The sequence below is a fragment of the Nycticebus coucang genome, chromosome 18 (genome assembly GCF_027406575.1).
Source record: "Nycticebus coucang isolate mNycCou1 chromosome 18, mNycCou1.pri, whole genome shotgun sequence".
Classification (NCBI taxonomy): domain Eukaryota; kingdom Metazoa; phylum Chordata; class Mammalia; order Primates; family Lorisidae; genus Nycticebus; species Nycticebus coucang.
In genome coordinates, this window is record NC_069797.1 from 41,712,322 (window position 1) to 41,725,977 (window position 13,656).

The 13,656-nt window shown below is 36.4% G+C and overlaps 1 protein-coding gene and 1 pseudogene across 1 annotated transcript in view; both read right to left on the reverse strand.

Moving 5' to 3' along the window:
- Window positions 1-868: 868 nt before the first annotated feature.
- Window positions 869-2,563, reverse strand: LOC128570464 (COP9 signalosome complex subunit 8-like; annotated as a pseudogene).
- A 1,185-nt stretch (window positions 2,564-3,748) lies between these two features.
- Window positions 3,749-13,656, reverse strand: part of BRIP1 (BRCA1 interacting helicase 1) — a 246,786-nt gene continuing 236,878 nt past the window's right edge. The window contains exons 19-20 of the mRNA XM_053569091.1: window positions 7,881-8,210; window positions 3,749-5,329 (exon numbers count right to left, since the gene is read on the reverse strand). Of these exons, the coding sequence (XP_053425066.1) occupies window positions 4,602-5,329; window positions 7,881-8,210 (1,058 nt within the window). The 3' untranslated portion in view covers window positions 3,749-4,601. The remainder of the gene's footprint in view (window positions 5,330-7,880; window positions 8,211-13,656) is intronic.

Below are 13,656 nucleotides of genomic sequence, written 5' to 3' on the forward strand. Positions count from 1 at the left end.
CTATCAAAGGGCAACAAAGTGAGACTGTCTCAAAAAAGAAAAAAAAAAAAAGGAATGAGTTTTTTAACCTGAAGACAACAAACAACTTTAAATATTTAAAGGATTGTCATACACACAAAAATGAAAGACTTGTTTGGTATTTCTCCAAAGGGTAGGACTTGAACCAAGGGATAAATATAAGCAACAGATAGACTGCAAGATAGTTGTATAAAATATATTGCTTACCTTCATAGCTTCTTTCCCCTATAATGCATTCTGCACTTAACTTCTCCCTTCTTTTGAAAGGAACTACAATGTAATATTTCTCGTGAACATCTAAGTCCCATTTTCATGGCAAGTCTTCCACTGCCAGCAATAGATGTACTGACACTACTGGAAAAAAAATCTAAAGTTAACAAACTGGTTTACTATGGAAATGGTCTATTTGCTCCTCTGCTATATTTCTGCATTCTACATTAGAGAGTCTCAGGAGATGGAGAAAAAAGAGAGCATGTTCTCTAATGACTCTTAATCCCTAGCAATTCAGACATTGCCCCTCAGGATAGTCCTCTTCAAACTCCAAATTAATCACAACTGTTAACCAGTGGTAGAGATGGGAGGATGGCATGTGCTGGGACAAAAAAATGACACTTGATGACCATTGTTCTACATGAAACAGGAGGATTTATTTTATGAGTCACTAGGAAATATAAACTAACCATATAATAATGACAATCTCCATCCACATTGTTAAATATTACAAAATGAGAATTGTTTCAACAATTATTCTAAGGGACTTTACCTAACAAATGCAATCAATATAACCTGGTTTTGTACCCTCAATGAATCCCCAACAATAAAAAACAAACAAACAAAAAACCAATTATTCATCATGTTTAAGGGCAAAATGCTTTATGTTATATATGCATTTTATCACATATTCAGCAAGGAATGCTGAAGTGCTTCATCCATCCAATAAATTGAAAATAATTTTTTTACATTTGTACATTAGTCAATATACAGGATTCTGAAGGTGATCTTGAACTCAGGGTGACAGATCAGTTTTCAAGGAAAGCCACATAATCAATCAGTCTGGCTAACTGCTGTTCATTGGGAATTAGGGGAACTGGGGCAGGCTCTGATCAGTGAATAAACTTGTTAAAGGAAACATCCAGGGCTCCTGCAACTGGCTTTCTGGGCAGAACCATTCTTGAGGTAAAGTCTGCTTGCCATCCTTGTTCTTATACACCTTTCACAGCCTCTTCGACAGGAAGTCCAACAAAGGCTGCAAAATCATCAGCAATTATGGAGACCATGGAGAAGGCTGTCTCCTGTTGCATCTTTAAGTGCTTCCATGATCGGCTGAACTGTCTCAGACCACTGGTGAGTGCTGATGGTGGCATAGATCCCAGGGAAACCTCTCTGCCAGATTCTTTGTCCTACTAACCAAATTCTTCCAAGTTCAGAATTTGCAGATTTTAGAAAAGGTGGTATTCTTTTCCAAAGGTATTTTGCATTACTCATGTCATTATAGAATGAATATAAAGCTAGAGGTTGACCATACACTGGAGGTGTAGCAATTCATCCAGGAGCCTCAAGCTCCTGGGTCTTCCATTAATCCAGCAACTTTTTGAAACTGAGGGCACTTTCCACTATCACTGCCACTGGCATCTTCTCAGCTGGTCTTGCTGGTGCACCTTAACTATAAACCAGATTCCAAACTGTCCCTCTCCTCTAACAATTCTTACTGTCTCTATCTAACTATAGTTAGGGAAGTTTTCATATAATGCAAGGGTGCGATTTTTTTTTTCTACTAACTAAAAATTGATGGCCTTGCCATGTGCCAGCAGGTACTATTTTAAATGCTTTTATGTTTTAACTTATTTAACTCTAAAAAGCATGTTATCAGTAATGAAAATGGTCTATGTCCTTCTCTGTAAAGGCCAGTAGTTTTAGTTCTTGGACTATCATATTGGTCAAAGATGTGATCTTACATCTATTTCAACAATATGATTATATAAAATTTTTGAAACACTTTTTAGAATTCCTAAAAGCTTATGGCACATTCTTAGTAATGGCAATCTTTACCTTGAGAGGATGAGATTTTTGAAAGAATAAAAAGTCTTATCTAGCTAGGGAAAGGGAAAGGCATTTGAGATCAAGTTGGGTAATAACACTGATATGACTATAAAATAATATGCTTGACTTTCTTAAGTAGTTTATCAATTCTTCGAAAGGCAATTTCAAAAGGCCCCCCAAATGTTTTAGTTGTAGGATTGTTAAAATAAATATCTAGTTTTCCAAGTTAGTACGCACATATTCACATAATTGTTCCCTACATGTAGTCACTCCACCTTTTTCACAAAATGTTTTATGCACTGTGAAACATAAGCTATTGAAAATTGACTCAGAGTAAAGTATCAATAGATATTCCTTTAAATTATAGATTTTTTTTTTTTTAGTCACCCTTGGTAGAGTGCCATGGCATCACAGCTCACGGCAACCTCCAACTCCTGGGCTTAGGCGATTGATTCTCTTGCCTCAGCCTCCCAAGTAGCTGGGATTACAGGCACCCACAACAACACCCGGCTATTTTAGCTGGCCAGGGCCGGGTTCAACTCTGCCACCCTTGGTACATGGGGGCTGGCACCCTACCCACTAAGCCACAGGCACCACCCTAAATTATAGATTTTTAAAGCTAAAAGGGCTTGTATGATTTTATAGTACTAACTTCTGCATTTTCTAGAGGAAACTAATTCCTTGAAAGGCATGGTGATTGCCAACATGACTTAGCAAATTAGTGGCAGAGCCAGGAATGAAGCCCAAGGCTTGTCTTTCATCTGGAATTTATTTTTCACAAACACTACTATTATTATCTGTGGTTAAGAACAACACCAGAGGGAAGAAAGAGTTTTACTCTTTCAAAGCAATGTAGAAATTACCTTTTAATCTAGTGTTTGGTATTTATTATTCACTGATCAACTAAGAAAAATATATACTATTAGGTGGGATCTAATATACCACAAGCTATACATAAATCCTTTAGTTGGTAAATTGTCAATTTAAATTTCTTTGAACTATTCTTGGAGTTGTAACATCCAAAGCTATTGAAATAAGCTGTAACAAATCTAAATGGAATAAATATTAAAGCAAACATATGCATACATAATAATTCATTTATCCAAATCAATATAAAAAATAGTCCTGATTTCTGGGAATTTGACTTGAAAATAATAGACCATACAAGCTACTTGAACAGCTCATAAAATTTCAATCCAAATCGCTCACAAGAAGTCAAAATGACCAATGAATAACAGATGTTTCTTAGAAAAAGGTCAGTGAATATATTTTTGGAATGATATTAGAGATAAGCATCTTTTACAACCATTTTTGATTAGATGAATAGCTTCATTCACAAAAACATACAACAGAAGATTCACAGAAAAATATTACTATGGGGCGGCGCCTGTGGCTCAGTCGGTAAGGCGCCAGCCCCATATACCGAGGGTGGCGGGTTCAAACCCAGCCCCGGCTGAACTGCAACCAAAAAAAAAAAAAAACAGCCGGGCGTTGTGGCGGGCGCCTGTGGTCCCAGTTACTCGGGAGGCTGAAGCAGGAGAATCGCTTAAGCCCAGGAGTTGGAGGTTGCTGTGAGCCGTGTGACGCCACGGCACTCTACCAAGGGCCATAAAGTGAGACTCTGTCTCTACAAAAAAAAAAAAAAAAAAGAAAAATATTACTATGCTTTAAAGAGATGTATTGCAGGTGCATTTATATATTTGTGTGTGTGTGTGTGTGGGTTTGCTTATCAAATTTATATATGAAGTTTTCTATCTTAATAATTGTATAACTAAGGCATTATGCCAGAACATATCGCTTATTTTCCACAATGATGATGAAGCAAAATGATTAGAATTAAAACTTTGGAGTACTTCACTTGGCATTCTTTAATTTTACATAACTTTGTTTATAACATGTTTGATTTTAGGTTTATCAAACAAAAAAGTAGAATAGTTTCAATTAAAAATTATACTGCTTTTTTCTTTAATTTCTCTTAATTGTTTATAGGTAGGCAGTTTAATAAGGGAATAAATTTTTCAAGACAAAAGTGATTTTAAAAAAAATTTGAGACAGATTTGAGTAAAATCTACAGTGAAACATGGCTGAGGTATGCTAGACTTTTCTATTATGTACCAGTATGAAAACAAATGGATGAAGAGAATCACAACATATGAATATTTATATAATTGGAAGTGCTATAGAAAACTCTAAATAGCTATCAGATTGATTAATTTTAAACTGCACTTAGCTTTTAAAGACATATTTGGAGGAAAATATTTTGTATGGATCATTTTATCAAATAGTAAAGCTTGTATTTCTGAACATAAAATAGATTGAAAAATCTGATGACAATGAATTAAAGTGAAAAATATATTTTAAAAAATTTTAAAAGTACCCTACTTATCCTATGTACAAACTATTACTTATAATAGAGTTTAACATAAGTATGACGACATATTTTTACAGGTTGAGAGTATTATTACTGAACACTAGGGAATACACCTTTACTTTTGAAAGGAGACTATTTAAAGTTCTTTATTTCCACTTCATGAGTTTTCCAATTAATTTATCCAAGTTGTATCTGCATTACCATCAATGTTGCTAATTTTATTTTCTTTAACAGGCATGATTCCATTCAACTTCGTGCAAGTCTCCGCTTTCATTTCACCAACTGAATCCACTCCTTCCACAGTTTTAGTTTCAAAAAGGTTTTCAGCTAAAACACAATTTGAATTATTAGCCAATATATTGCCTCTTTCAGTTTCAACTAGGTCATTATTTTTTTCATCTGTATCTACAGGATCATAAAGTTCAGGAGTAAAATAGATAGATTCATCTTCTTCGGTTTCAAAAGCTCTATTTGGAGTGGAATATTTAGCTTCTTCACTTACTAGAGACAATTCAATATGTGGATCCACGGTTTCTTCACTGCAGATTGGATGTTTGGAATCATTATTTTTAGTAAGAGAAGCATCAATCTTTATTGGTGAAATAATGGTTTCTGATTGAGAGCATGACCCAAATGATGTGTTTAGTGTCAAATTTGAAGATTCACATTTATCACTGAATGGCAAAACACTTTTACTTCTCATCCTTTCTGTTTTGAAACTGAAAGGAATAGAGGCACAATTCTCTGATGACCTGAGTTCAGGTGCTGCACTCAGTATTTTAAAGCTATCCCAGTTGACTCTATTTGTTTGTTTGCTGAAAGTTGGGCTTGTGGATCTGGAAATCACAATTTTTTCTGTGTTCATTGTTTGGATAGATTCTTCTAAGAATGCTGGATCATCTAAGAACACAAAAATTTGAGAGCTTTAACTTTCTGCTTGTTATTAATATAATAATTGTCAGATTAAAATATTGATTAGAAATAATTAAACAATGCTATAGACGGCGCCTGTGGCTCAGTTGGTAGGGCACCAGCCCCATATACCGAGGGTGGCGGGTTCAAACCCGGCCCCGGCTGAACTGCAAACCAAAAAATAGCTGGGCGTTGTGGCGGGCGCCTGTAGTCCCAGCTACTCGGGAGGCTGAGGCAAGAGAATCGCTTCAGCCCAGGAGTTGGAGGTTGCTGTGAGCTATGTGAGGCCACAGTACTCTATCGAGGGCGATAAAGTGAGACTCTGTCTCTACAAAAAAAAAAAAAAAAAAAAAAAGGATACATAACTTAGATCCTGTAACCAAGTAGTTGTGAACTTTCACCTTACAACTTAAAGACGTTCATGCTTCAAAAAAGGCTTATTGTGGCTCGGCGTTTGTAGCACATACACCAAAGTTGGCAGGTTGGAACTCACCCCAGGCCAGCTAAACAACAATGACAAAACAAAAAAATAGCCAGGCATTGTGGCGGGCACCTGTATAGTCCCAGCTCCTTGGGAGGCTGAGGCAAGAGAATCGCTTAAGCCCAAAAGTTTGAGGTTGCTATGAGCTGTGACCCCATGGGACTCTACCGAGGGCGACATAGTGGGACTCTGTCTCAAAAAAAAAAAAAAAAAAGGCTTATTGAGAAAAAAAAAGTTAAAGAAGAGGAAGAGGGCTGAATAAAGGAGGGAATTAGGCTATAAAAATTTGCCTTGAAATTTTGAGAAAAACTGACTTAGACTAATTCTCTTATTTAATAAATAAAAAAACTCACAACTACAAGGCTAAATTATTTACTCAAAGTTATAAAACTAGTTATTAAGATCAGGACTAGACAGCTCGGCACTTGTAGCTCAGTGGCTAGGGCGCCAGCTACATACACTGGAACTGGCGGGTTTGAACACAGCTTGGGTCTGCCAAAACAATGACAACGACTACAACAAAAAAATATCCAGGCGTTATGGTGGGCACCTGTAGTCCCAGCTACTTGGGAGGGTGAGACAAGAGAATCACTTAAACCTAAGAGTTTGAGGTTGCTGTGAGCTGTGATGCCACAGCGCTCTACTGAGGGTAATACAGTAAGACTCTGTCTCAAAAAAAAAAAAAAAATCAGGACTAGAACCTAGGTTTCCTGATTATCAAGATAATAGCCTTAAATTTACTATGACTTTTTTATAGAAGAATGCACTGGCCAGGGGTGGTGGCTCATGCCTATAATCTCAGCACTTTGGAGGCCAAAGTGGGAGAATCACTTGAGGTCAGGAGTTTAAGACCAATTTGTGCAACACAGCAAGATCTTATCTCTACAAAAAATTAAAAAATTAGGCATTGCACATCTATAGTCCCAGCTGTTTGGGAGGCTGAGGCAGGATGATCTCTTGAGCCCAGGAGTTGGAGGCTCACTCCAGCCTGGGTGATAGAGGGACACCCTGTCTTTAAAAAAAAAATTATAATAATATGTGTTTATATACATATATATATACACACACACATACACTACAAAATAAGTATTTAATAATTGACTTATAAGCAATAATATATTAATTAAAACAATTAAAATCATATCCAATGACATAGACCAAAGATTGACAAGCTTTTTTATGTTACAAGCCAGACAGTAAATATTTTAGGATTTGCAGGCCATATCATCTCTGTTATAGCTACTCAAATCATGCTGTTTTAAGGCCATAAACTATAGGCAGTCCATACAAACATTTAAATGCCATATGATTTGTACTTATGAATGGAGGCTATTATAGGTAATAGATAAATATGCCTGTTCCATCTTACATATAAATTCAACTTAAGGACAAACCTATAGAACCTATCTAGTTCATAACCGGGGGACTGTCTGTACTCAACTCTGCTGTTGTTTGCAATACATACTACATTTAACCTTAACCAAAAGGCTGAGAAGCAGTATGTAAATGAATGGGTAAGACTCTGTTCCATTAAACTGCATTTACAAAAACAGACAGCAGGCCAAATTTGGTCTATGTGCTAGTTTACTAATCCCTGATATAGACCATTATTTCTAATACATTTTAAAATAATATTTATCATTTAAAATGTCTCTCACCTGATAATGAAGAAATTCCTAGAAGAATCTATAAATTAGACCAAATTTTAATATAGCCTTTGAAATAACATCTATTACTTATATCATACCTTATAGTACTGTGATATTTGCCATCTTATTTGACCTTTAGCTGGAGGGATAGATAGCTAGGCAGGCATTCTTTTTTTTCTATTATGACTCAAATAGGTTAAGTGATTTCTCATGATCACAAAGTAATCTAATCTCTTGACAAAATTTGTTTCCATTCCAAAACACCATATTATTTCATTGTTTTATAATAATACCTTATATTACAAACTAACATATTTAAGAAAATTAATCTATACCCAAATAAATATCATTTCACTGAACATAATAAAAGACTTCTCTAGCAAACATAAATGGGCAGAACTTTTCATACTTTTCTCCTTTCTGGAAATGATGCCGCTTGGTAGATATGAATTTTTAGTAATCATTTCAGGACTTTGTGGTTCCCGAACACATATTTTTGCTTCATCTTCCCTAGTATTTTCTGGTGATAGATGATTTGCTGCTTCCAATAAGTAAGTTGGAGTATTGTCCTTCAAACAGGTAACTTCAAATGTAGACTCATTGTTCTGTATATACTTTCCTTCCTTTTTGGATACATTCGTGACCTTTTGGTGCTTTTTAGAAAATTCAGTCAAGGATTCCAGAGCACTTTCAAAGGTTGAATGGTGCTGAATCTGTTGTCGTATCCATTTAGAAAGTCCTAAAGTAAGAGGTAAACCCAGGGGGAAAATCTAGTCACTTAGTTATTAAGACATTTTTTATTAAGATAAAGTTCATGTTTTGTACAAAAGGACTCTAATTTACATTAGGAATACACAAAATGGTACTCAATGGTCCTTACTTTATATGTACAATATGCTCATATATCGGTAACATTTCTCTTTATATGCAGTTATTGTCATATGGAGAGATGGAAGAGTCAGGGGAAGTAGGATGAAGAGAGTGAAACATATTACTCTCATTAAGAATAACTGGTGAGGGCAGCACCTGTGGCTCAGTGGGTAGGGTGCTGGCCCCATATACCCTGAAGGTGGCAGGTTCGAACCCGGCCCCAACCAAACTGGAAAAAAAAAAAGAATAACTGGTGAATATGGCAAATTAGAAATTGTAAACAACACAACCTTCTATTCTAATATTCTAAATTTTACTCCATTTGCAATATTCTATTCTCAAAGGTTTTTTGTTCTCCTCCTGTACTAATTCTAAATACATCATAAGCTATTCAGGGGGTGAAAGAAGTGATACACTCTTTTGGGAAAATTATATCCCATATCCCATCTAAATTTTTATCATATAATGATTTTTAATACATAAATAATCAAGTTGTAAGGGATATAATTTGAGCTATAACATACAAAAGCTGCATAAAAATGAACCATAGTAAGAGTTTAAGATATTTTGTACTATGACTCACTTCAGATTAAAATTCAAAATCAGATATATGGGCTTTCACAAAATAATCCTGGCTAACAGTTTTAAAAGTCATTATAGTGGCTAGGTGTGGTGGCTCATACCTATCATTTCAGAACTTTGGGAGGCTGAGGTGGGAGCACTGCTTGAGGCCAAAAGTTCAAGGCAATCTAACCTCATCTCTACAAAAAAAAATTTTTTTTAATTAGGTGAGCATGGTGACACGTGCCTATAGTCCATGCTACTCAGAAGGATGAGATGGGATTACCTGAGCTAGAGAGTTCGAGGGTACAGTTAGCTTCGATCATGGCCATTGCACTCTAGCCCAAGTGACAGAAGTGAGACAGGGTCTTGAAAACAATAAAGTCACTACAGTATCCTAAGTTCAGATAAAATAATATTTTATGAAGAGCTTCATGTAACTTGACTACTATAATTTCAAATACAATCCTTTAACGTTTTTCTTTTTTTTTTGAGACAAAATCTTGCTCTTTTGTCTAGGTTGGAATGCAGTGGCATCATCATAGCTCCTCATAATCTCAAACTCCAGGATTCAAGTGATCCTCCTGGCTCAGCCTCCTGAGCTGAGCCAGATAGGACTACGGGCTATTTTTTCTATTTTTCGTAGAAATGGGAGTCTCATTCTTACTCAGGCTGGTCTTGAATTCCTGACCTCTAAGGAAACGTCCTGTCCTGGCCTCTGAGAGTGCTAAGATAACAGGCATAAACCATTGTCCTAGCCTTTCAGCTTTAAATTTTTTATCAATTCTCTATATGTGCAAATTTAAACTATGAAGTAAAAATTTAAGTTCTGCATTTTAAAAATAAAAACTAGGCATTTCCCTTAAAGTTATTTTGTTTGCTTAGGAAAAATGATTATACCAAATAAAAATGGGAAGTTACCTTAAAATTAAAAAATTTTAGTATTAGTTACTTTTTCATTTCAATCTTTTTATAATTAAAGAAAGCCTTTTAGTGTAAAATGTTATTGTTTGTTTTTGAAAAACTGAAACTGAGCTGCACCTGCTGACTAAATATCAGCACTTTGCATTTTCACCTTTAGTTACTCCTTGATCTAAGCTGCTGTGTGCTTTATATGAAAAGGGAACATAAAATTATTAATAATAAAGCAGTATGTTGTGCTTTAATCCAGATGGTTATGTTTTAACATCAAACCAATACAGTAATTAGACTCTGAATGGAAAAGGTAGAGTCTACACCCAAAGACAGGTAATCAGAAACAAAATTTGGCATGTATAAATTTTATAATGAATTTTTTAGCTTAAAGGTAATAATAAAGATGCAAGTATATCCCACAGCTCTTTGATAACAAGTGAACTCCTGGTATTCACTCTGCTATGATGCCATAGTAGTTTACCAAGGGTGACATAGTGAGACTCTGTTTCCAAAAAAAAAAAAAAAGAAAGAAAGAAATAGAAGTTTATGAATTATTTGATAAGGAATTTTAAAAAAACTCACTAACAGTGTTCAACAGCAGACTTAATCAAGCAGAAGAAAGAGTCAGCAAACTTGAAGATAGGTCATTTGAAATTATCCAGAGAAAAAAGAAAAAATAAATACTGAAAAAAAGGTGAGACTCAAGGAACACCATCAAGCAGACCAATGCAATGTATGCATTCTGGTAGTTCTACCTAGAAAGAAAGAAAAAAAGGAAAAGGAGCTTTATAAAGCCTATTTACAGGAATAATGACCAAAAACTTAGCAAATGTGGGAGAAAAATTACATACAGATTCAAGAAGTCAAACAAACTCAAATGGGATAAATCTGTAAGTCCATACCAAGATACATTTATTATGAAATTGTCAAAAGTCAAAGAAAAAACAGAATTTTTAAAACATCAAGAGACAAGCAACTGATCATGCCCAAGTGAACTCCCACGAGACTGTCAACACATTTCTCAGGAGAAATCTTGCTAACCAGAAGGGAATGCGATAATATATTCAAGGTGCTAGAAAGACAAAAACAAACAAATAAACAAAAAAACAACAAACCTGTCAACCAAGAATACTATATCTATCAAAACCAGCCATCAAAAAATGAATAAAAGATAAAGGCTTTTCCAGATAAACAAAAGCTGAAGGACTTCATCATCACTAGACCTGCCTTGCCTTAAAAGATATGCTAGAAAGAGTTTGCTACATAGTAATATGAAAGTATAAAGTTTGCTAGTAAAAGTAAACATAATACAGAATACTTTAATACAATTGCAGTGGTGCGTATCACTTTAAATTTTGTACAGAAGTTAAAAGACAAAAGTATAAAAAAGAAATATATTAACGGACATACAATATAAAAGTGTAATTTGTGACTTCAAATAATGTAAGTGTGATGGGGAAAAGTAAAGCAGAGAGTTTGTTTGTTTTGTTTTTGAAGGCAGGGTCTTGCTTTGTCACCCAGGCTGGAGTATAGGAGCATGATCATAATTCACCATAACTGTGAACTCTTGGGCTTATGAGATCTTCCTGCCTTAGCCTCCTGAGTAGCTAGGACTAAAGGTGAATGTGATCATGCTGGCTATTTTTTTTTTCCTTTGGTAGAGAAAGAATTTTACTATGTTGCCCATGATGGTCTCAAACTCTTGGCTTCAAGCAATCCTCTTGCTTTGGCCTTATGCTGGGATTATAGGCATGAGTCACCATACCCAGCCAAAAGTATAGTTTTTATGCGTAGTTGAAATTAACAATGTTGAAAATAGATTGTTATAAGATATTTTATGGAGGAGCAGAGCAAGATGGTGGAGCAGAAGGATCGTTGAGCTGAGCTCTCCTAGAACGACTGGGGAAAAAGAGACAACCTAGCCACACCTGGCATGGGGATCTTACCCAGAGTCATAGTGCAGGGAGCACAGCAAGGTGGTGGTGAGCTGGAGACAGCATATGATCTGGAGCAGTGGAAATATGAATTAGGCAAGTGATTGTGATCAGCTGAGATCAGCTGGCTACCCACAGAGGTCTGGGACAGGAGGAAGCCTTTTAGTTGTTGGAGAAAGCTTCTCATTGAGCGGAAAGCTTAGAAGAGTGGGCGGACTTGAACAATATATAGCAACCACATTTGAATGTTGGTTGAGTGGATTTGCCATAGGTTTGGTGGCTGGCAAAGGAGCCATACTGAGAAGGTCTCAGTGGCCAGGGGGCTGCCATTGTGGGAAGGTTGTGAGAAGTTTTTAGCAGGGACCTAAAGCACAGCTGTTTTAATTCCACCTGCTGGGATCAGAACTCCACTCTTGTGACAGGCTGAGGGACTCCTGCAACCCATGGGAACTGGAGTCAGGGGGCATTGTGACACATGACCCCGAAGGATTCTTGTAAGCTTTTAGATCTCAACCTGGTGGAGTCTGAATGCTGAGGAAACAATCAGGCGATCACCGAAGGTAACTAAGTTTGGAATAAGGACCACAGAAGTTGCTGGCTGTGCTCTATGTCTCCTAAAACAACCTCAGCACCACCTGCTGTCCTGGAGACATATGGCAATATATGCAGGCAGTGAGAGGGAAAAAGGAAGACAAGGAGATGAACAAGAAAGAACACATGAGGAGGAACCAACAGAAAAATTTGGGTAATATAAGAAACCAAAACAGAGGAACTCCCCCAAGGCACCATGAGGTAGCTACTGCAGAAGACTCCACCTATAAAGAATTAATGGACTTCACAGAAAGGGAATTTCAAATATGGATGATAAAGACAATAAAAGGAATGGATGAGAAAATTGTTTTGTTTAAGAATGTTGAAGGTGGTTGACCATGTTCTTCTAGCTTGGAAGGTTTCAGGTGAAAAGTCTGGGATTGTTGAGCTGAGCTCTCCTACGATGACTGGGGAAAAATAGACAACCCAGCCATACCTGGCGCAGGAACCTTACCCAGAGTCATAGCTCAGGGAGCACAGCAAGGGGGATAAGTCTTTGCTGTTGATGACAATATGTTGCAATATGTCTCTAGGACACCAAAAGTCAGACAAGAGATATGTAGAATATAGAAAGGATATAGCAGAGCTTAAGGAAATGAAGGAGACAATTGGGAAATGTAAAGACACCATAGAAAGTATCAAAAATAGGTTCAACCATGGAGAGGAAATAACCTCAAAGCTAGAGGATAAAGTTTTTGAGTAAACCCAGGTAGTTAAAGAGGCAGAATAGAAGAGAGAGAAAGCAGAACAGGTGTTTAGAGAACTATGAGACTCCATGAAGCGTTCAAACATACAAATAATAGGGATTCCTGAAGGGGAAGAAGATTGTCCCAAAGGAATGGAACATTTATGATAGTCCAGTAGGAGACTGGACTACAATACACAATGTAATGGCCTGTCCAAAGTCAAGGTGAAAGAAAAAATTCTGTAAGCAGCCAGTAAGCACCAACTGACCTACAAAGGCACAGCCATTAGGATGATAGCAGACTTTTCCCCTGAAACCTTCCAAGCCAGAAGAGCATGGTCAACCACCTTCAACATTCTTAAACAAAACAATCTTCAGCCAAGAATTCTGTATCCTGCTAATCTAAGCTATAAAATTGATGGAGAAATCAAATCTTTTGCAGATATACAAGCACTCAGGAAATTAGACTCAATAAGACCAGCTCTACAGGAAATACTTAGACCTATTCTCAACACTGACCACCACAATGGACCACCAGCAAAGTAAACACCCAGAAGCTAAAGGTCAAAACTTAGCTTCCTCAGTGGCACAAAGGATAAAACTACACAATGAACTTTCACAAAATAAGA